Genomic DNA, 21,859 nt, shown 5'->3' on the forward strand with positions numbered 1-21,859 from the left:
AAGCCATCTTCTCACCAGGGAAGAAATATGTAAAACCACCTATGGTTCTCCATGTGTACCAGGCCTCTGCCTTCATTCCTGCTGTTCCCTTTGTTCAGAATTCGCTTCTTTGTTGTTTTCATTTTATTGACTCGATCTCAAATAAGGCTGATAAGAATCCTCTCTTCCAGGAAGGTTTCTCTACCTACCGCCACCTTCCCACCCTCCACCCTTCCACCTCTCTGCCCTGGATTGTCCTCTTCTTATGATCTCTTGGCACTCTTTGCCTATTTAATAGTAGAACTCCACACTGTTATGATTAATAGCTACCTATTGTTCTAGAATTGGTATTGAGGAATTCCTATAATCCGTGGGACCAATACCTAGATCTGGGGTACATTTCTTATTGGAGTTCCTGCTTAACAAAGGGTTGTTTTGTAAAGTCACGCATCTAAATCACTGTAGCTTAATTTTTGAACAAGGCCCTGAGAATGATCTATCCTGCTCTGCCTGCTGAAGGGTTGTGTTAGAATCATCATTTCTGCCGCACATTGCTTTAAAATGTGTGTCCCTGGATGCCAGGAGTAGAACATCTAGAGATGCTGGTAAGTGGGAAAAGTTGTTTTTCCATTCTACCAAAGTTAGGAAGAAAGGAATTAAGAGTGTATGTATGTATTTTTAGAGCTGTTCAATGTATGGACTTCTGCCCTACGTTTGGGAAATTTCTACCTTATGATATTTGGTGGGAGGCAAGTGCAATTCTACTTTATAAGCTGAAAATGCCAGATACTTGCTTGCCAGGCACTTCTAGAAAATGACTGGGCTTAGCCAATCAGACTGACCCATCATCTGCCCTAACCTTTCACTTGAGATGCAGAGAAGTAGGAGGAGCAGGGAGTGGAATCAGAGCAAAGACAGAACCATCCATTTCTGGGGGCTACAGGAGGAATTATGGTGGTGGCTCACTGTGTCAGGAGACAGGGCTTGATAGCACAAGCAATTGACTGCTTAGAGACAGTGCAATGGCATCCTAGGTGGCCTACTGCTCTGGTGTGACTTAGGCTATGCATCTCACTCTGTGGCCTTGCTTCATTCTGGCCCATTTCCTGGCCTGTTTTTCCATCCTTCCTCAATTATTCTGTGAGCCACCATATAACCTTCCAGTACATGTCTTTTAAATCAGCCAGGTTTGGATGCTTTTGCTTGCAACTAGGAAACATGTCTGAAACGACCTACAATATGCCTAATGCTCTACTGAATGCTTAACCCTGCCTGTCTTACGTTCTGTATCAATTTTCACTCACATAATCTAATAAAACCCTGCAGGGTGGCTATCAAAATGCCCATTTTACAGAGAAGCATCCTGAGATTCAGGTAAGAAAATTGTCCAAGGAGGAGGCAGAATTGGGATGCAGAAACAGGTCTGCCTCACTATGGTGTCGCTCTTTGATTTGCAGTATATGCCATGATGCCCAGTGCAGCGCCGGGCACACATGGGGCACTGATGGACACATGGACTGATGGGTGGATGGATGAGTGTGTGGGTGGATGGATAGGTAGGGTTGATGGGTGGTTGGATGGATGGGTGGTTGGCCAAAAATATGTTTGCAAAGGAAAAGAAGCTGTAGTCCTTTTCTTGTGTTTTAAGACACTTATGAGAAATATAAGGAAGAGACCCATGTGATCACACTTGAAACTGCCAGATTGAATCCTGAGGTTATTTTTCTAATAATAAAAAGTGTTTCTCTTTCCCATTCAAAATGCAAAGACAGGCAAGCCCACTATAGGGGAGCTGAGCAATATAACTGAATTCTCTGATGTCCTTCTCTAGCCTCATTTTGGAAATGTAGAACTCACTGATGAATAATCACTAGTTAATAAGTTAATCAACCGGGTGAGGAAAGGTGCTGACACTCAGGCAGGCAGAAGCCACGGCAGTGTGATGAGAGCAGTCAGGCACACACGAATCACTTGGAGAACTGGGCGGAGGTGTCAGTTGCGTTGCTCACCTGACATTCTCATAGCGATGGATGTAGATGCGATGGAACTGGTGCTGCAGGTGCTCGTCTTCCACATTGGTCATGTCATTGATCATTTCCAGGACGACAAACCGGGGTAGCACAGACAGCACGAGACGCTCCTGAAACAGAGCAACAGACAGGGATGGTTTCGTTAGGCTGACCAGCGCATCTCAGATGGGAGGGGGTAGAAGTTGTGGGGCTCTTGGATGAACTTCTGTGGAATTGACAGTTTCATACCATTCTGTGAACATGACAGCTATCTACTGAGGACTTATTGCTTGCCAGGCACTATGCTGGGCGTTGGGTATGCAATGGTGAACCCAATGGGTGTGGTTCTGACTATCGCGGAGCTTACATTCCAACAAGGAAGACACATTAAGTATTACACACCCGGACACACTCCCACACAGTTAGAACATGTTAAAAGTGCCATGCAAGAGCAGGTCACGATGACAGAGTATGATGGTTGATGATGGTAATTCAAATCAGGGATTCAGAATGACCTCACTAAGGAACTGATATTTAAATTGAGATCTGACAGTTTGGAAGGAGTCAACCCTGTGTAGTGCAGGAAGTCTAGCAAGAGAAAATAGCAACTGCAAATGTCCCAAGGCTGAAAAGAGCAATGGTGTGGCTGGAGAGTGGTGATGGAAGGATGTGATGACAAGTCATGAGGTTGGATGACTGTGAGAAAAATCCCCTGGCCAGTGTAAGATGTTTGCATTTAATTCCAACTACAACTGGAAGCCACTAAGCAGTACTACACAGAAGAGTGACGCAACTAGTTTATGTTTTAAAAGATCACTTTAACTGAGGTTTGGAGAGTGAATTGTGGGGAAGGGCCAAGGTTGGCGGCAGAGAGGCCAGCAAGGGAGGCTCCTGCAGTGGTCCAGGTGAGAGGGGATGGTGGAGCTCAGATCTGTAGGACTGGCAGGCAACTGAGATGGTAGGAGAGAGATAGGGTGCACACACTGTGATGGGTAGGTTTTGAGTTTGGTTCATGGGGAGAGTGAGCCACATTTATAAAAACAGAGAGCATAGGACAGAAACCAGGCTTATGAGGCACCAACTCTTTATCAAAGATGAGAGGAAGTGAAACACACGCAGCCTGAAAGTGAGAACGATTTATATTCTTTCTACTGTGATCACTGCAGTAGATAAAAAGCAAAGTAACTGATTTAACTAGTAACATGAACTAAATCCTAAAATCCTTGTTTAGCAAGAGTCTGGCTTCTGACGCGTGGTTTACTATAATGTCAAGCTGAGCGTAGGACTGGTGTGTTCTAACCATCACAGTGTCTCATATCTTTGTAGGTATTTATGGATCTTAAGCATTGTCATCATCCATTCTTTCATGCGTTTTTCACAAAACCCTGAAAATAAGCACACAGAAATAATTATTTTCATTTAATGGACAGACTGAGTCCAGGAGAGATGAAATTACTTGCACAATCTGAAAGTTAGCAAATGGCACTGGCAGGGCAGAATCCTTTCCCTTGTTATTTTGCTGGGATTCTTGGTGAGCTGAGAAAAGCCTTGGACTTTGAGTCTGATGGAGGAGTCTGGATCTGCCTCCATCACTTGATAGAAATGTAGCATTAGATAAATTGCGTCATCTCTCGCTGCCATAGTTCCCTAATTTGGCCGATGGCAATGATATCATCTACTTTGCAGGGTTGCTGTGAGAATTCAGTGCAATGAAATACGTGAGGGGCCTGCCATCAATTCCTCCTCCCTGCTCTCACTTCAACTCAATCCTGCCTCTCAATGAAAAGGCTTTATTAATGAAGTGCCCACTGAATGTCATATGATGAAGCTCTTTTCTCTTGAAAGCTGTCCCATTGTGGGACTGAGAGGCAAGCTCTCTGCAAATGCCCCTACATCATGTCCATTTTGTGTTCATTAGTGCTGTTTGTCAGCTTCCCAGGTACTTGTGGCTCTGTTCTTGCAATTGCTGCTGGATGGAAGTAGGGCTAATGACAGCTTTGGGGAGCACTGGTGCTCTGCTGGTGGCTGAGAATGTTTAATTAAGATGCCATCTGCATCTGCATCTGCAAGGGAGGCGATAGAGCGGGAATACAAGGTTCACACACATACGCAGGGACCCCACGGTCAGTTTGTGAGAGTGTTTAATTGCAAATCATGCTTTCATTCGTGCTGCATTGGGGTGATGTCTTAGAACTGTACTGATAGGACAGAAGGGCTTGCATTAGGAAGAGAATGGCACAGAGAATAAAAAGGTTCTGCAGCTCCTAAGATGACCCGAATGTAGGGAAGAGATGGAAACTGAAGAGAGAGGCAAGAAAGGCATTCCTTCCCAGGACCTAGTGAAGATGTTCTGCCCTGAAATTCAAGTCCATGGACGTATTTATGAGGCTGGCTCATGGCTTCTGTACTCTGACCTTCCATCAAGATGGCCTGGAGCTTTGTAAAAGAGCAGCTGTCCCCGCCTCTCCCAGACGTACTGAATTGGACTCTGGGCAGAACAGTCAGACAGGTAGAGTTTTTAAAAGCCCCTCAGGTGTTTGAATACTCACTACTGGGCACATTATTATACTTGACCTTTACTATAGTTCTATAAAACAGATACTCGCAGAATAAAACAAAAGCATGGCTTTAGTAAACTGATCACCTAGCAACATGAGCACCTAGATCGTAAATAGCAAAGAATTGAAACCAAATCCTCCTGACTCTAAAAATAGCACTACCAGCTCTACTTCCTACAAAATGTATTTCTAATCGCCTCTTACCTGATCCACATGGCTCTTTATAAAATAACTATAGGTTAAGGCAGGAGGTGGGATAATCCTACGATAGGAGCTAACAGTATACAATGAAGCCTCAGAGTAGGAAAAAGCCATATTCACCAGACAAGATGGGGAGGAGTTCCTGAAGGAAGATTCCTAAAAGCGGTGAGGTTTCAAAGATTTTTTCCATTCATTATTAATTAATTAATTCATCCATTTAACAAATATTTATTGAGAACATATTATACTAATGCCGGCTCAGTTCTAGGCATAGGAGATGCACAGGGAATAAGACAGCCAAGATCCCAGAGGGAGGTTTTACAGGTGGAGACTAAGAGGCTTCCTGGATGGCACAATAGGATATGCATCCTTTCTAGCTACCAATTCTGTGCTCTGAGAGCACCCTGTGGGCCAGGCCCCCAGTTAGGGAGCTTCAGACATAATCTCACAAAATAGTCACTGTAACTCTATGGCAGGGATATCTCATTGTGGATTAACAAATGAGAAAACTAAGGCTCGGAGAAGTAAAGTAATTTCCCAAAATCACACAGCAAGAAAGGGCAGACTCCAGAGCCTGTTGGGAGCTTTCTCCTCACCTTATCAGAGAAATGTTTTCCTGAAAAAAAATCCCTCAAAACCTAATTCTCAGAAGTTAAAAATGTAATTACTATTGAAATTAGAAGTGCACAGCATGTCTAGAGTCAAACAAAGCATACACGTGATGCTCAATGATTACTTAATTGAGCCCTTAATGTAAACAAATAAAAATCAAACAGAATAGTACAGTTAAAAGAAATCAATGAAAATAGGCAAGTGATGCCTTGAATTTTTGCTACCATATATTATGTAAACTAAAAGCACTTTTTAAAAACTGAGCAGTTAAGGAACTTACAGCTGCAAAGATGACCCCATGGTGGGTCTCCTTTTATTGGAACTCAGCCGATTCTGAGACATGTGGACTCTGCACTGGATCTCTTGATGGGAAGAAATGCCTGGGAGGCAGGTTATTAAATGCAATTATCTGAAGTTGAATCCGAGGAACCGGTTGGTTTTATCTTAGGATGGGAAAGTGCAGCTTTGCTTGACTAACCCTTGTTTTCTTCCCCTACACTGTAGGAACCTGTAAGGTGGGACAGCCTTGTCTATCCTTGCATCCTCTATTCTGAGCAGGAAGTCGTGGGATATTCACTGTATTGTACTGAGCATGGGTCGCTACAGTGTGTGCCACTGTTCTTCCTGCTGTGAAGGTCCTTTCTCCCTTGTCGCTTCCCTTGGTTAGCACACGGACTCCTACTCATCTTCAAATTTTAGGGCATATCTCATTTCCTGGGTGAATGCGAATTGGAGTTACTCCCTCCAATAGCATGGCCCTTTGCACAGATCTTTCTCACAGCATTTATTACAAGACATGGTACTTGTCTGTTTACGTAACTCTGAGCTCTTTGAGTTCATCTTTTTATATCCAAGGCCCAGCATGATGCCTTCCATAATGCGACCTCAATAAATGTACAAATAATGAATGAGTGAACAAACTCCTGGTCTGAATCTGAAACACTAGAATAGATCAAATGGGCCTGTAAGGAACTGCTAACCTCAAACAATAATACTAATACTAGCTTAGACTGGGGTTTTGAATCTTACCAAATGCTGGGCTAAGATATTCATTCCTGAGCTCCAAAATCCTGAGATGGTTACTAGAAACAGCTCAAGGGGATGGCAAGGAAGCCCCTCCCCATTGTTTAGCTGGAGCCGAGGCTGCAGCCACTTCCAGGGTAGCGTCTGGAGTGGCCTATGCTGAAAGCTAATAAGGGCGGCAGGTCTGAATCTGTCCTTTGGGTTTGACACGTGGAACAAGTGACCCTTGGAAGCAACATAATCCCTTGGGAGCACCCATGGCGTTCCACGAGGCCCACAAAAATGTGTGAATAAATTTGTTTATTCATAAGGGATGTTTTATAAGCAAGTAGGCGGTGAAAACAGCTATTTCAAGATATTAAAACAACCCAGCTTATTAATAATTGTAGATAACTGAATAGATAAAAACAATGAAAGCAGCTCACTTTCTTGAGGTCTTTATGCAAAGGTTACCTGCTCCCGAGGGCTCCCCCATGCCCTTGTCTAAGTGGTCACGCACTCCTGGCCTCTCACTTCAGTGCTCCTTTTGTGTTTCACGTATTTTTCTTCTTTAGCACCCATCATTATTTAATTTTCTATGTATTTTATTTATTTACCTTGTTTTTTGTCCATCTATCCTCTTGGATGTCAGCTTCACAAAAGTGTACATTCTGTCTCTTTTTTTTTCAGTACAATAATGCCAGCACTTAGAATGATGCCTGGCTCATATTAGCCCTTCAATATATATTATATTTGCTATTTGATTTATGTGATGAAGGACTTTATTTTATTCTTACCTTTCCAATCCACTGTTCCACAAGTAATAATTTTAAAATAAGAGAGTATATAATAATGAGAGTGTATAATAATAAACCTTATTACACCAGTAGCTATTAAAATACTCAACTACATTAAAGTATATGTTGACATATATTAACATGCTTTCTATTTGAGTAGATTTAGGGAAGATTCCATTGAAACTGTCACTTTACATACCTTTGATTTAGTAATTATGATGTTGATCTGTTGCCTACAGAAATGTTCACGATGGTATTCTTACAGGCAAAGCGGTTAGTTGTAGACACGCAATTCACACACTCTTCATTTAACTTTCTTTCCTATTAAAATTTATCTTTGTGTGAAATTTATAAGAAAATAAAGTAGCTATAAAAATTATAACTCATAATCCCTGTAAAAATTTCTAGTGCCAAACATTGCAATAGGTAGTCAGAGTACAGTGGTGAACAAAGAAAGCAGGACATGATCCCCGCATGGTCTGGTGGGAGAGGGAGACAGTAACCAAATAATTGCAGAAATAGTTATTCAACTACATCTGTAATAAGTGCTATGAAGGAGACATGCATGATGCATTGAGAATTTCAAATGGGGGATTAATTTAGATGAGCAGTTAATTAATTGAAGTGTGTGTGCATGTACACAAGTGTGTACTGATGTGTGTGCTGGTGGTTGTGGAACGCCATTCTAAGAGAAGGCAACAGCATGTACGCAGGCCAGATTGAAGACAGCAAAGCATGTTTGGGAAACCAAACAGAAGGCTGTGGCCGGAGTCCAGCCAAGTGAAGTGGAGTGGAGCGGGCTGAGAGACGGAGGCGTGCTGGGCGCTCTTGGGTCTTTATCTCAAGAATTACGAGAAGCAACTAAAGTGTTTTGTTTGGGGATCAGGGACATAGTCAGATTTGGATTTTTTTCATTACCATTCCAACTGAAATGTGAAAAAGAGGAGATTCAATGAAACTGTTAATATGGAGAGAGGGAAGAACGAAAGCAAATGAATGGTTAATGCAATAGTCCAGGCAAGAGATGAGGGTACCTGAACCCAGCTCATGGCAGTGGGGGTGGAGAAACCTGGGCCAGGGAAGGGATATTTTGGAGACTTTTATGAATTAGGATTCCGAAAGAGGGCAAGGGTGGTATAAAGGAAGACTCCTGGGTTTCTGGACTTATAAAGGATGGTGCTTTAAGTCTAACCAAATGGATTCCCCTAGGTGGGTATTAATATTTACTCTGGATTGGGGAAGGAAAATGAGGCTTAAGGATGTACTGCTTAACTTAACTTCCCTTTATTTGTCCATAGCAGGCACCACTGATTTACTCACACACTGACCCTAGCTCAGCCTCCAAAGACAGCGCTGGCGGACTTTACCGATTAAACTGAATTAACAAGGAAAATGAAACCTATTTATTAGTCATCCTTGGGCTATCATCACCAAGCAAATCAAGGTCCTGCTTATTTCGCTTTAGGCTGCACAGAGAGGGAGGGTTCCCACAGCCACCTATGCACAGGCAGGGATGGCACAACCAGACATGGGGCTGGGAGGTGGTCGGGATGGGGTGGGCGGGACAGCTACCTGGCCTGGGGAATGAGAGCAGAGCGCGGCTGGGCCAGCGCCAGAAGACACAGCAGCGTTACTGAAGGTACTTGAATTTAGCAGACACTGAATTTAGGGGAGAGGTGAGATGAACAACTCTGGGATTCGGTGGTGACCCAGGGGCAAATGAATGGTAACCAGAAAGACTATGGTTGGTCCCATATGTGATCACAGGACGAGTGTCTTCTTGGATGGCTCAAGTCTGTGCTCCTATGGGCAGGCCAATCCCATAGACTGCCTGACTGCGTTTTGGTTTTAACACAATTCCTAGTTCGGATCATGCCAATTCCCAAATTTGAACCCCGCTGTTTGGAGAAATTCCAAACCCCTTATAATATCTCCTGGCCACTGTTTCAGATTCTAGTCACTCTTTACACCACTTTCTTTCCCTCTCACTCTTGGCTAAAAGCACAATGAAGGTCTTTCACTTCTTTAAAATCCCCAATCAGTTTTTTGACGCTGGATCTTCACAAGTCTCTCTCCAATCCTTCACAGTTCCCACTTGTCCCACAGGGCTCTGCTTTAAAGTCACTGAATGTTCCTTTCCTGGGAAGGTCTAGGTACTAGTGCCTTGCAACTCAGAACCTTTGATGCCTTGACTTCCCCCCTTGTAATGCCCATGACACATGTTCCGTTGTCTGCTTCTCCTTACAAGACCATGCATACTTTGAAGGCAGCGACTCTCTCTGTTTTGTTCACCTCAGGATCCTCAGTAACTTCCTCAGTGCTTGAGAGTAGTAGGTGCTAAATAAATATTTCCTAAACAATCCCGTGAACACACGGAAGGCAGGGGCTGTGTCCCGCTCATGGCTGTGTTCTCTATAGAGGCCAGTACTGTCCCTGGGATAGGACATTCAAGAATTATTTGTTAAATAGAGTCTTTCAGTGGCAACCCTCATTTGATCCTCAAGTATAATATCATGTCATCAATGTTTTCATGGGAGATTTCGCAAATAAAATGTTAATAGTGAAATTCTCCAGCAGCCAGGCTTGCCAGCCCCCAGCCAGTTGTGCTGTTGGCAACTGTCCCAGCTCCTGCGTTTGTAAAGCATTTTCTGCAAGACGATGGGAGTTTGCCTGGAGTCTGCTTACAAAAGCCCATTTTCAGCACTTTTGTTTCCTTCAGATTTGTTCACTGCTTGAGAAACATCATTCACATCTCCTGAAAACACAACCTGAAAGAAAAAGGAAAGTTTTATCTTTAATACAATTCCCAGCTCCTGCTGGGGCACAATGTATCCTTTTCTGGCTTTGGAGATCAGAAGTACCAGAATCTCTCCTGGAGCCAGACTGTGGCCCTGGGTGGCCTTGGCGCTCACATTCTGCACATCTTTTTCTCCCTGGCTTTGTCCATTTGCATGAAAAAGAGACCCTGGGTTGATTCAGAGTCCATCAGTGGCTCCTGTCTGGATGCCACCAGTTATCTCACATAACGTACGCAATTCCCAAACGAGTTCATGGGCACCAATTGCTACAGTACACACGAGGGGAAGCCAAGGGCAAAACAGTGAGGGGTCAGGATATTTATGTTATGCAAATACTTACGGTGGGGAGGAAAAAGGGAGCAGGGCAGGCCCGTGGTGTGGGCAACACTTCTGGGCTCCCATACAGGAGCAGTGTTTCTTTCTGAATGGCGTCAGCAAGAGCTGGCCACTTTCAGGCTCTTACAGACTGAGAGACCTCTCGTTAATCTCTCTGTCCCTCTCTACTGCAGGCAAAGCAGCGTTCACTGCAGCCAAGGTCCAGGCAACGGGGGGCAACTTATTCTGAGTTTATAGACAGTATCTTATTGATTGCACACTATGTAGCACGCCAAGTGCTTTGCATCATTGGCTATTTGGAATTCATTATAAGAGTGAGTAAATTGCTATTTGTATCTTGTTTTACATATGAAGATACTGAGAAGCAAAGAGTTTAAGTAAATCAGGCAACCCCAAATCATGCATTATTAGTTAAGTGCACAGTGAAGACCCAAGTCGATATTCTTTTATTTTTTTTCTGAAACTTGGAGCATAATTCACTCATTTACTCATTGGTTCACCAAATATAGGGGTGGGTGGCACAGGGGAGGGCACGGAAAGTCAGCAGAAAACAAAAGCAGACCTGGTGTTTGCCTTCATAGGACTAATGTTCTGGAGACAATAAACAGACCACAGCGGAGATTTGGGGGAGTTAGTGGCTACTTTGGCTAAATGATCAAGGAAGGAGTCCTCAAAAAAGTGAGATTTAAGCTGGGACTTGAAGGACAGAAGGAACCAGCCCTCTGGAAAGCTAGGGAAGGGTGCTCCAGGCACAGAGGACAGCAAGTACTGAGGCCATGGCATACTGTCTTTCGTTAAACTCACTTGTTTATTCAACAAACTTTAATTGAGATTCTACCGTAGACAAGGTCCTGTGTTAGACACTGTAGATACAGGAGTGAACAAGGCAGACATGATCCTGGACTTCATGGAGTGCTTACAGGCTTAGCCCCTGAGATGACAGTCGTGGTATCAGAGAGGTCTAGCAAATGTGGCTGGCCTGACAAGCACTGTGGCAGTAAGTCAGGAGCAGTCCCATGCTAGAAATGTGGGCAGGCGACACAGTGACTTGGGATAGACTGTTCTATAGTAGCAGGTGAGGCCCTGGAAGGCTGTCTGAGCTCACAACAGAATGGAAAGGAAGCTAGGCTTCTATACAGTGTACTGTCCAGACTCAGAACAAGATAGAGACCAAGTGGCCAGAAAGATCAATAGAGACTAAACATTGGGTGTTTAACACTAACTGCCATGTGAGTTGTATTCAACTCATGCTGGTTTTGAGCCTGGGGCCTTGTGAAGCATATGCAACTCACTCATCTCTTTACTTTGGGAGCTGCGTGAACTATTTTTCAAGTTAAATATAACTCACACACAGAAAATAATAAAAAATAATGAAGTTTTTATTAAATTAGAGAGGATTGTTTTTGAAGTTTTTAGTCTATGTTTATAACAAAACGCTGTGGCCCCAAGGAAAAAAATTGTTTTCTAGTGTGGCAGTCAATGTGTTAATCTCAGGAATAAGGCCTGTGCTCATCACTAAAACAAGGCCTCTCCATTCCAATGTGTTAAGCCATGCAGTTACTCAGAAAAGTCATGCATCCCTTTGATCATGTTGGATCTGCACCTGGGATGTCTGCTGAAGTGACACCAACTTCATGGAGTTCCCCCACATCCTCCTATGCCATGTAGACCTGCCTTCCTCTGCCCCATTGAAACCTGTGCCAGCCTTTGAACCATCTCTTGTACCACCTTAGTGTGGTAGAAGCTCTCTTGGCTGACTTCCAATTTTTCTTCTTCTTTGAGATGATTTTCACTCTGTTGTCTGGCCAGAGTGCAGTGGCATCATCATAGCTGACTGCAACCTCAAACTCCTTCTGCTTCAGCCTCCGGAGTAGATGAGACTGTAGGTGCATGCCACCAAACCTGGCTAATTTTTTTTTTTTTTTTTTTTTGTAGAGATAAGGTCTCACTATGTTGCTCCAGGCTGGTCTCAAACTCTTGGCCTCAAGTGATCCTTCTGCCTTGGCCTCTCAAAGTGCTAGGATTACAGGGATGAGCCATTGTGCCCTGACTTCCATTTAACCAGCTCTCTGGCTTAACTGATTTACTGGAGTAACCCACTCTCTTCAATTCCTCTCTCACACATGCCAGCAGACCAGGCCACTGCTGCGTGAAAGGCTCCCAGCTGGTAGGAAGCCTCTACGTGCCTATAGCTTCTATTCCATCTGCAGCCCCACGCTGTCCAGGAACCACTGAGCTTGTTTCCACACCCAGCTATGTCAGTTTTTCTGTTAATGTACTTACTTGAATTTAATTAAATGTTAAATAAAAATATTAAATAAGTAGGAAATGAGAGGTGCCGTTTGCATAAAAATGGAACTAAATGCTTTGGGAAGACTGCAATGTTGATAGCTAAAACACTGATATCAAATTCAATGTGGGCAAGACAGCTGTGGGAAAAATCATAAAAGTCCAGAAGACACTCTGATAATTTTTCAAGTGCTTTTAAATTCTTGCTCCATTTTAATGAATTGGAAATCTTAACTGAAGCAATATGGCTGTGGTCTCTGTAAAAACACTAGATATACACTTGAAAAAGGAAAAAAAATGCCTTGGTCTTCTTTTAAAAGACCAGATAATGAATTTATTATCTTAAGTTACAAATAAAATGTTTAATCATAATTTTTCATAACCCTTCACTTTAGCTTAGTTTTTCAATCAATCAGGCAACCATCCCTTCTGATTATTTCAGCTAAAAAAGGATTTTGCAATTCCTGTTTCGAGGTCTGTCATCCACCCTAGAATGTGAGATACTGAGAGTTAAGGTGTTGTTTCCTCTACCTCCAGAACCCAACTCAACACAAGCTTGGCAAAAAAGTGGCAGTATTCGTCTGAACTCTTTTGATGATAAAGATGCAGATACTCAACTCAACATAGCTGAAGCAAAATCAGACTTCATTATATGTATCCTCGATGACTCATGGAATCTAACGGCAATACTGAGGCTGACCCTTGAACAAAAGGACTCCATGACCTGTCATGACTCCCATAATAATTGGTGTCTGCTTCTCCTGAAGGCCAGCTTTCTCCTTCCTCTCACTTCTCAGTCTCTGAGACCTTTTGGTTCCAACACCTTATATCTTCGGCCATTTGGAGGAGACCCTTGTTCAGTCCAAGTCTCAGCACATCTGCTCAAGGACTCTACATGAGTCAAACCACAGCACCTAAAGTTGTGGTCATGGGTGCAGTGTCACGATAATGAGCATGGTCATTACTGGGGTGACTGTTAAGAGAGGGATGGGTTGGGTGTAGAGAGGAGGAGGGACGTCTCAAAAAAGTGAGGGGCAGGGCAGGAAACAAATGGGCACAATACGGCAGCCGGTGCATGTTTGTGGAAGGAACAGATGAATAAAAGGTAAATACTTGACCCAGACCAGCATCAAGCATCTTGCTCTGAGAGGAGGACTGCAAAGCAGGGGGCCCAGGGTGATGGAAGTGACTACAAAAGGCAGCATGATATAGGAGTCATGTGCACAGCCCTGGAGCTGGCTCTGGGTTTGAACCCTACCTCTGCCCTTTCCCACCCCTGACTTGGGACTCCAACTTAACCCTCTGTACCAGCTGCCTCATCTGTGAATTGGGGATAATAACAGCATCTACATCATGTTGGAGTGGCATTAAATGAGTTAATATTTGTGAAGGAATTAAATAGTGTCTAGCACATTGTAACCACAGCTCAAGTATTTGTTAAATTCACTGGCAAGCATGCTCTATTTTAAGCATTGTTTTCAAACTCTAGTTGTATATTGGTGCTAAAGCTATTGAGTTTTTAGAAAGGGAACATTAAAAAGAAAACGTAGGGAAAACGAACAGACATGATATGTGAAAAGGCAGTTGTAGTACACAGTGAAAAAGCTACAGTCACATTTTTAATAATTTTTAAAAAATTAAAAATTTTTGTTGTCAAATCTTGACTCTGGCATTTGGGTTTTTATCTTAGAGCTTTTATAGAATTTTCACCTGGAACTGTTTCTGAAAGCCAAGTGTGAGCACAGGTGTGCAGAAGCTGTTGTTTTATTGGCCCATGAAAGCACATTCTGTAGGTTCTCTTTAGATTGATTCAACAAGACACTCGAAAGTCCGGGTATCATCCCTATTTGTTGGTGGTCTAAGACCCCAGGAATTTTGGTTCTGCTCAGAAATACAGACACTGAAGCATTTTGGGGTCAGGCAAGCTTGATATGAATCCTGGCTGAGCTCAGCAACTCATGTGCTCTGTGACAGTGATAATTTATACGACCCCTTTGAGCCTCAGTTTCTTCATCTACAGAATAGGAATAACAATACTACCTCCCAGGATTGTTGTTTAGACTAAATGACAAAGCTCCTTGCACAGAGCTCTGTACATAGTAGGTGCTTACTAAATGGCAGTAGCCATCAGATGTGTTTTAATTCCTCCCAGTGGCCAACTCACAGGCTATGGCCTGCATTATCTTTAGTCCGTATTCCATGACACTGTGTGCAATTTAAAGAATGAGTCACAAAATTCAGGTTTCAGGGATATTTTTTTCTTCTTTTTATCTTTTCAAGGAGTGAAGATTTTCTCAGGTCCCTTCCTTAGCAGTTCCCAGATACATCAGATTGGAAAGCTTGGGATGAAGTTCTTTCCTCGTGCTTTCATTTGTTCAATCCTTGCTGGACGCCCTCCGAGTGCCAGGAGACCCCCGTGCACAAGACGGGCCAAGGCCACGCCTTCCTAGACCATGGCTCAGGTTCTCTAACTCAGCTGTGCGACCTTAGCCAAATTAGTTAACCTCTCTAAACCTCATTGTCCTCGTCTGTAAAATGATAATTGAGGTCCTTTATGGGACTATTGTCAGAACTCAGTGAGATACGTCTTTGTAGCATGCTTAGCAGCAGTGCCATACCATAGAAGTTGGGCGGGAGGAAATGGGGAGGGGTTTGTACCAGCTGTAGGCAATAAGGGGGTCCCTTGTCTGTACAGAATTTAAAATAATAATAAGAGGACTCAAAGTTGTTCTACTTTTTATGGTCTCATTGGCAGTTTCAAATGATGTCAATAAACAAATACTCCTCTCCACTCCTCCGGTGACTACTTAGTGGTACGCACCCTCCCCGGTCCCCACCCCACCCCAATTCTCAGCTCTTCTCAAGTAGGATGACCCATGATGTGGCAATGCATGCTTCGGCCCTCAGCTGTACCCTAACCAAGGCCCAGTGCACCTGTGGTGACCTTCATTTGAGGTCCTAGTCTGATATAGCAACAACTCTAACATTGGGAAATAAAAAGGGAGGCACTTTTGTTCTTTGGTAATAAAATGATAAACCAAAGGCAATACGACACACGGAGCTCTCCTGAAAGGAATTTAATCAAACGTGAAGAATAAAGAGCACATTTGCTGAGCCTAGAAGATGTTAGGCACTGAATCCACTGCCAAGCAGCCCCCTCTTAGAAAAATCTTTCTTTTAAGCACTTCTTAGGGCTTAAAGATTTCAAAGCGTTTTTGGAGAGTGAGAAGAGGTCTTTTTACAGAAGTTTAGCTACGTCTCTCAGACTCAGAAAACGCTACTAAGCATCGTGTCGTTAGGAACTCGTGGGATGGTTAATTTTATGTGTCACCTTCACTGGACCGTGGTAAACAGGCATTTGGTTAAATGTTTTTCTGGATATTTCTGTGAAGGTGATTTCGGATAAGATTAACAGTTAAACTGATGGACTTTGCATAAAGCAGATTGCCCTCCATAATGTGGGTGGTCCTTATCTGATCAGTTTAAGGCCCGACTAGGACAAAAAGGCTGACCTCCTCCAAGCAGAAAGGAATCCTGCAGCAGATGGCCTTTAGATTTGAATTGCAACATCAGCTCTTTCCTAGGTTTCTGGTCTGATGGTTGTAGGACTTGAACTGCAGATTTTCGATGTGCTAGCCTCCGTAATCGAATGAGCCAATTCCTTAAAATACATCTCTCTCTCTTTCTTTCTCTATATACACAGTCCATTATAGTTCTCTGTTGTGTCATGTACAGACCCTGCATTAAGTCTATCAGAACTCTCCAAATGTGGGCCTGGCTACAGAGATATACCGAAAATGGGTTGTAACCTGGGTATGTGGTACTTGAGGCTGCCAGAGACCCCAGGGAAGTCACTTCTGGCCATGAGTAGCATCTTTAGGTAGCCCTAGAGCAAATACTAACATTTCTTATGCATATAATGATGTGGACTAAGTTAGACACCACAGATTCTTATGCATCATTTCCACCCCTGCCATCAGGGAACAGATAAGAAAACTGAGGCTCAGAGACATTTAGGGACTTGCCTAAGGTCACACATCAAGTGACAGACAGGGCCAGGATTTTAATAGGGTCATTCTTTTTGGAGGGCATGTTTCAGAGGGTCATCAAGTTTGTGGGAGGCAAGACTGAGACTTGCCCTGAGATCTCTTGATCAGGTATCTTTTCCTCTTAATTTTTGAATCCTAATATATTTTGATTTATCTTCTGTTCTCCATTAAATTGTAAGTATAGGGTCTTTACTGCAAGGACAATGACATTTTTGTGAGTCTCTGAATAATTCCCAGCTCAGCTATGCGTGTTCTTTGAACCTAATCTGCCTAAATCCATGTAGGCTTCCAGGATTATCTCAGATGCCTTCTCCGTAAACGATATTACGTTGGTTCTACCAGTTGGAATTCACCAACTCTGGTGGGAAGCCACTGGAGAGTTATAAATGTACAGGCATTTCTTCTTTGTTTCTTTTTAAGGCCACACTTCTGGTTGAAAAATGGCTTATAGAAAAGCAAAAATGCAAAAAGGAAACCATTTGGGTTATTCTGATTGTCCCATGAAAAATGACAGGGGCTTGAAGCCTGGTACCAGTGGAGAGAGGTGGATGGGTTTTAGATCCATCTTGGATTTGGTGTGACAGATTGTGTATGAGGGATGAAAGGAAGAAAGGCATTCTGGATAATTTATGTGAAGGCTTGGCACATAGAAAGGATTCAATAACATCTAGCTACTGATGTTATTATTAATATTAATACGCTCTTTGAAGTCAAAGTCTAGTGAATCTTGTACTTCTTTAGGCTTAGCACAAGTAGAGTATACAGTAGGAGCCCAATAACCATTTGCTTGCTAAATATCTCTGGTGTGTTGCTGAGCTAACAAGTGGTCATTGTCATGTTAGTTATCACATGTTAGTAATAAACTATTGGTTATAGAGTTACACATATCCTTGCTTAGATTATTTAGAAGTAAAAGCAGTGCTCCCAGTTAGAAAAGCGCTCCTGAGAGGGAACCTGTGACAATAGGGTTGCATGTGAATTCGACAGATACTGGAGGTATTTATATATCTAGTCAGAGAACCCCATGTAATCTGTAGAATCTACAGCTTTGCCTCATCTCATTCCCATGTCTCTATGATCATAATTTGGAAAGGGGTTCATTATAATATAATTCATTCATTTATTCCAATAATAATTCATCAAATATGTTTTCAAACTCTCCCGCAAAATGATGCAATTTACTGAAGAAAAGGTTGCTGCCCTTGCAGAGCTTCAGGACAGTGGACAGGATAACTGAGGGTGGTAAATGCAGTGACAGATGGAAGGTCAAAGACAGTGCAAGCCCAACAGAGGGCATCTACTGCAATCAGGTAAGGCTTTCCTGGAAGAGGCAGTCTGTGAGCTGAGTTTTGAACACATAGGCTTTCGCTGGATGGATAAGAGGGAGAATGGATTCAAGCAGAGGAAATCATAGGACTGAAGTAATGATGACACAACAAAGATCATTATTCATGGAGCTTCAAATAATTGGATGTGGAGTTTGGCAAGGGCCAGGGCAGGTTATAAAGGGGCTTGTGTACTAAGCTGGGGAATATTAACATCATACTGAAAGCTATGGGAAGCCGCTGAAGGATCTTTTTCTTATTTGTATTGAAGTATAATTTAAACAGAGAAAAGTATCACAGATGTACAGAATTTTCACAAACTAAATACACTCTCATAAACAGAGACCAGACCTAGAAGCAGACCATGACAGCACCCCAGAAGTCCCTTGTGCCCTCACCCAGTCACTACTGCTGCAAGGAATAGGAAATGCATTATTTCACTGAGAAAGCAATGCCTACGAGAATAGCAACCATATTGACAAAACTATTACCAACAATACCCTTATTGAGCACTTACTATCTGTCAAGCTCTGTACATGAATCACAACAAATGATGAGGTAGATATATGTTGCCAATGTTTCACAGATGTGGAAATGAAGACGTGGAGCTTAGGTATTTGTCTTAAAAACGCAGAGCAAGTAAGCAGCAGCACTTGGATGCGAACTCAGGAATCTGCATCCATTAGTGAATTCTATGCACCAGGCTCTGTGCTATGGAGCCTGCTTTAGAGTTCATCCTTTTCTGGGTGCAATGGATCATCTGGGGATAACTCTTGAGTCATAATCTTTTCCATGACTCCGTATAATCTATTGTGAAGTATCATCCACTACTCTTTCATGCATGGGATAAATTTTTATTTAGCAAACACATAGTAAGGAATGAGTTAGTGGCAGGCATTCTGCTCTGCACCTGGGAGCGCAGTGGTCAAGCTTCACTGTGCCTTCACTATGCTTGCAGTCTAGTTGTCTGAGAGACCAAAAATGATGGCAATAAAATATTAAGGGCATTACCCATTTTATAGCTAAGAAAAATAAAAATAAATGATATAAATATATATCATTTAAACTTCTCTCTGGATGTATTTTTTGTAGCTATAAAATAGGCTTTCTTGCTTCACAGACGAGTATATTGGCTCAGAAGTGAAGAACTTTTCCCAAGAGATTCAACAACTGCAGGTGGCAGAACCTGATATGAAAACTTGGTAAATTTGACACAAACACCAGTGCTCTTTTGAATACTCTTGATGATACATGTATGCCAGAGGCTTCCAAAGCTGTCCCCTGTCTGTGGATAAAGCTAGTGCTCTGCCCATCAAAGCACCATTTATATGTTTGGTTTATCAACTTTTGATGGCTCCTGTCTCAGATGAGGGACAGATGCCCTGCTCCTGGGATGCTTCCTCCTGGGATCCTGGGTTCTGAAGAATCAGAATTACTCACATGCTAACGGCTCCAGCCAGAGAGACTAGAGACTGCTGAGATACAGCTGGAATGGGGCATAAAGAACTGTGATGTGCATGTTGGACGAGGATCTCCATGTCCCTTCCAACCACAGCAAGGGCAGTGTTTTCTAAATTGGAGCTTGTGACACATTCGTGGGCCTGAAATCAAATTTAGTGCATCATATACAACAGTCAAAAATGAAATGCAATAAAATAGAAGACTTCAGATTCCCATGACAGTAAAAGTTAGTACTGTTTTGTGAATATTTTATTTGTTTTATATATATCTGCATATGCCTTTGTGTACTAGGTAATCAAGTAAAATGAACTTCTTACTGGGAGTTGCAGTTGAAAACGTAAAAAGGCCATGAGTATCCCTCCTGAATTGGAGAGACTGGAAAACCAATAATTCCATTTCCCCAAATCTTTGTAGCTCTGGTTATGATTTGGGTTTTGCCAGTTAGATACACTTCTGCAAGATTTAGAATGTGGAGGTTAGATGGAGGATATTTTTCAGCTACTTCTTCTTTTTGCTCCTGGAAACCACAGTTATGGAGATACTGGATTTCTAAATAGCAGCCCAAGTTTTGTGGCTGTTCAGAAGGCAGCCATTGGCCATGTTCTGCCAGGGTGGTTCTAGAAGGCGACACAGCTCTGGAGCTAATGGCTGTGGCCATGGTGGCTTTCTGATCTCTGCCCGTCACAACAAATGGGAAGCTGGTTCACAAGGTCTAGAAAAGGAGAACCAATCTATTGGGAGAGGATTTTACTCACCTCCAAGACCAATGGACTAGAACAGCACCATCCTCTGTTCAATGGTGGCGGAGGTGAGAGAGAAGGAAGGCATTTTATGATTTTATCAGCATTCTCAAAAATCCTTTTTAAAATTCACCAGGCCCTTAGAAATAATGTACACCCTGGAAGTCCTCCTATTCACATATTTGCAAATGTTGCACTGCACATTTGGCTACCATCCCATTGCATACCCAAAGAGCATGCATATTTGACTCTATTTGTCTGTTCAGTTCAATTTATTTCAATAAATAGTAATCATGCTGATACATGCCAGACTCTGAATGTGTTGCTGGGCTCTGAATGTGACTGTGGCCCTCAAGAATATACAGACTGTGAGGAATGCAGGTGCAGGGACATCCCATTGTAGAAGCAAGAACCTTGAACTCCCAGGGGCACTAGGAATGACACAGGGGTGGGGCAGGGGTACCTGATGGGGCCAGTCCCTGACTTAGTCAAGCCAAAGACATTTATTTCAAATAAGTCTCACAGTGCTTCAACAAGGCAGGCTGGATTATTCCAATTTAAGAGATAGGAGAGCTGAAGCACATAAAATGACATTCTTTGCCCAAGTTTATATAGCTAATAAAGTGCAAAGCTGGTATTCAAAACCAGCTCTGTCTGACTCTACTGTCTATGTAGCAATTAAGTTGCCTAAAAATACAGTTAAGATTTCTCTCAGAAATTTTTCCAGTGACAGTCTAACATTGAAAGACCTGAAGTCACAGATAGACTTGGTCAAACTTGCTGTTGGCTATCAGACAAATCCCAGCAACGTTTCCAATTCTGAAAAATTCCTTTCATACTACGGTAACTTCAAAATCCTTTAAAACACATGCTATAATTGGTGATGGGGGCAGGAGTAACGTTATAAAAGCTATCGAAATATTGCTTCAATATGCTAAGAAGGCACATATCTTTTGGATAACTGTAACTGCTGGTATGGAAAAGACCTCTACATTGTAAGTTTTTTTTTGTTCTCTCAAGAATATTTGGACAAACATGCAGAACATGTTAAATTTCAAACTGGCATCTATGTCTGAGGATAGGCAACCACTTGGGTCTTTACAAGGTGAAGGGCTTGGTGCTGAAGGTGTATGGGGCAGAGAACATTCTATATACTGCAAGGGTAGCGGCCTGATCCACTTTTGTGAGTTCTGAAACTTAAATAAGTTGGCGGCAGGATAGGAGAATCCTCTCCAAGAAAGACTGTTAAAATCACAATTACTTAACTTGCTAGGGCCCCTCTAAGGTCCTCGGAAGGGCCTTGCAAGTGAGGGGCCTTGAAGCATAACTTTCATTAGCTTCATGGGGCAGGTCTACTTCTGAGCAGGCAAATTACCTTTCATTATTGTAAATGTTGGAAGATGCTGACACCTTTGAGAACTACTTAACGTGTAGCTGCATGTGGACATATAAAACAAATTATTGCTTATTTCAAGTATTAATATGCAGCTGTTTCCATAGATACCTGATTTTCTTTTTTCTTTTCTTTTTTTTTTTATTTCAGCATATGATGGGGGTGAAGATGTTTAGGTTACGTATGCTGCCCTTGCCACCCCTTCCCCCCTAAGTCCGAGTTTCAAATATGTTCGTTCTTCGGGTGGTGTGCATTGCACTCTTTGTGTATGCATATACCCATCCCCTCCTCCCTCCTCCCCCCTCCCCCC

At 42.7% G+C, this 21,859-nt stretch overlaps 1 protein-coding gene across 2 annotated transcripts in view; it reads right to left on the reverse strand.

The window, feature by feature from the left end:
- Positions 1 to 21,859, reverse strand: part of ADCY8 (adenylate cyclase 8 (brain)) — a 238,777-nt gene that overhangs the window by 150,388 nt on the left and 66,530 nt on the right. For both annotated transcript variants that reach the window (XM_012647996.1, XM_012647997.1), the window contains exon 3: positions 1,989 to 2,119. In XM_012647996.1, coding sequence (XP_012503450.1) covers positions 1,989 to 2,119 — 131 coding nt within the window. The remainder of the gene's footprint in view (positions 1 to 1,988; positions 2,120 to 21,859) is intronic.

The sequence above is a fragment of the Propithecus coquereli genome, unplaced genomic scaffold (genome assembly GCF_000956105.1).
Source record: "Propithecus coquereli isolate 6110/MARCELLA unplaced genomic scaffold, Pcoq_1.0 Scaffold28, whole genome shotgun sequence".
Lineage (NCBI taxonomy): Eukaryota > Metazoa > Chordata > Mammalia > Primates > Indriidae > Propithecus > Propithecus coquereli.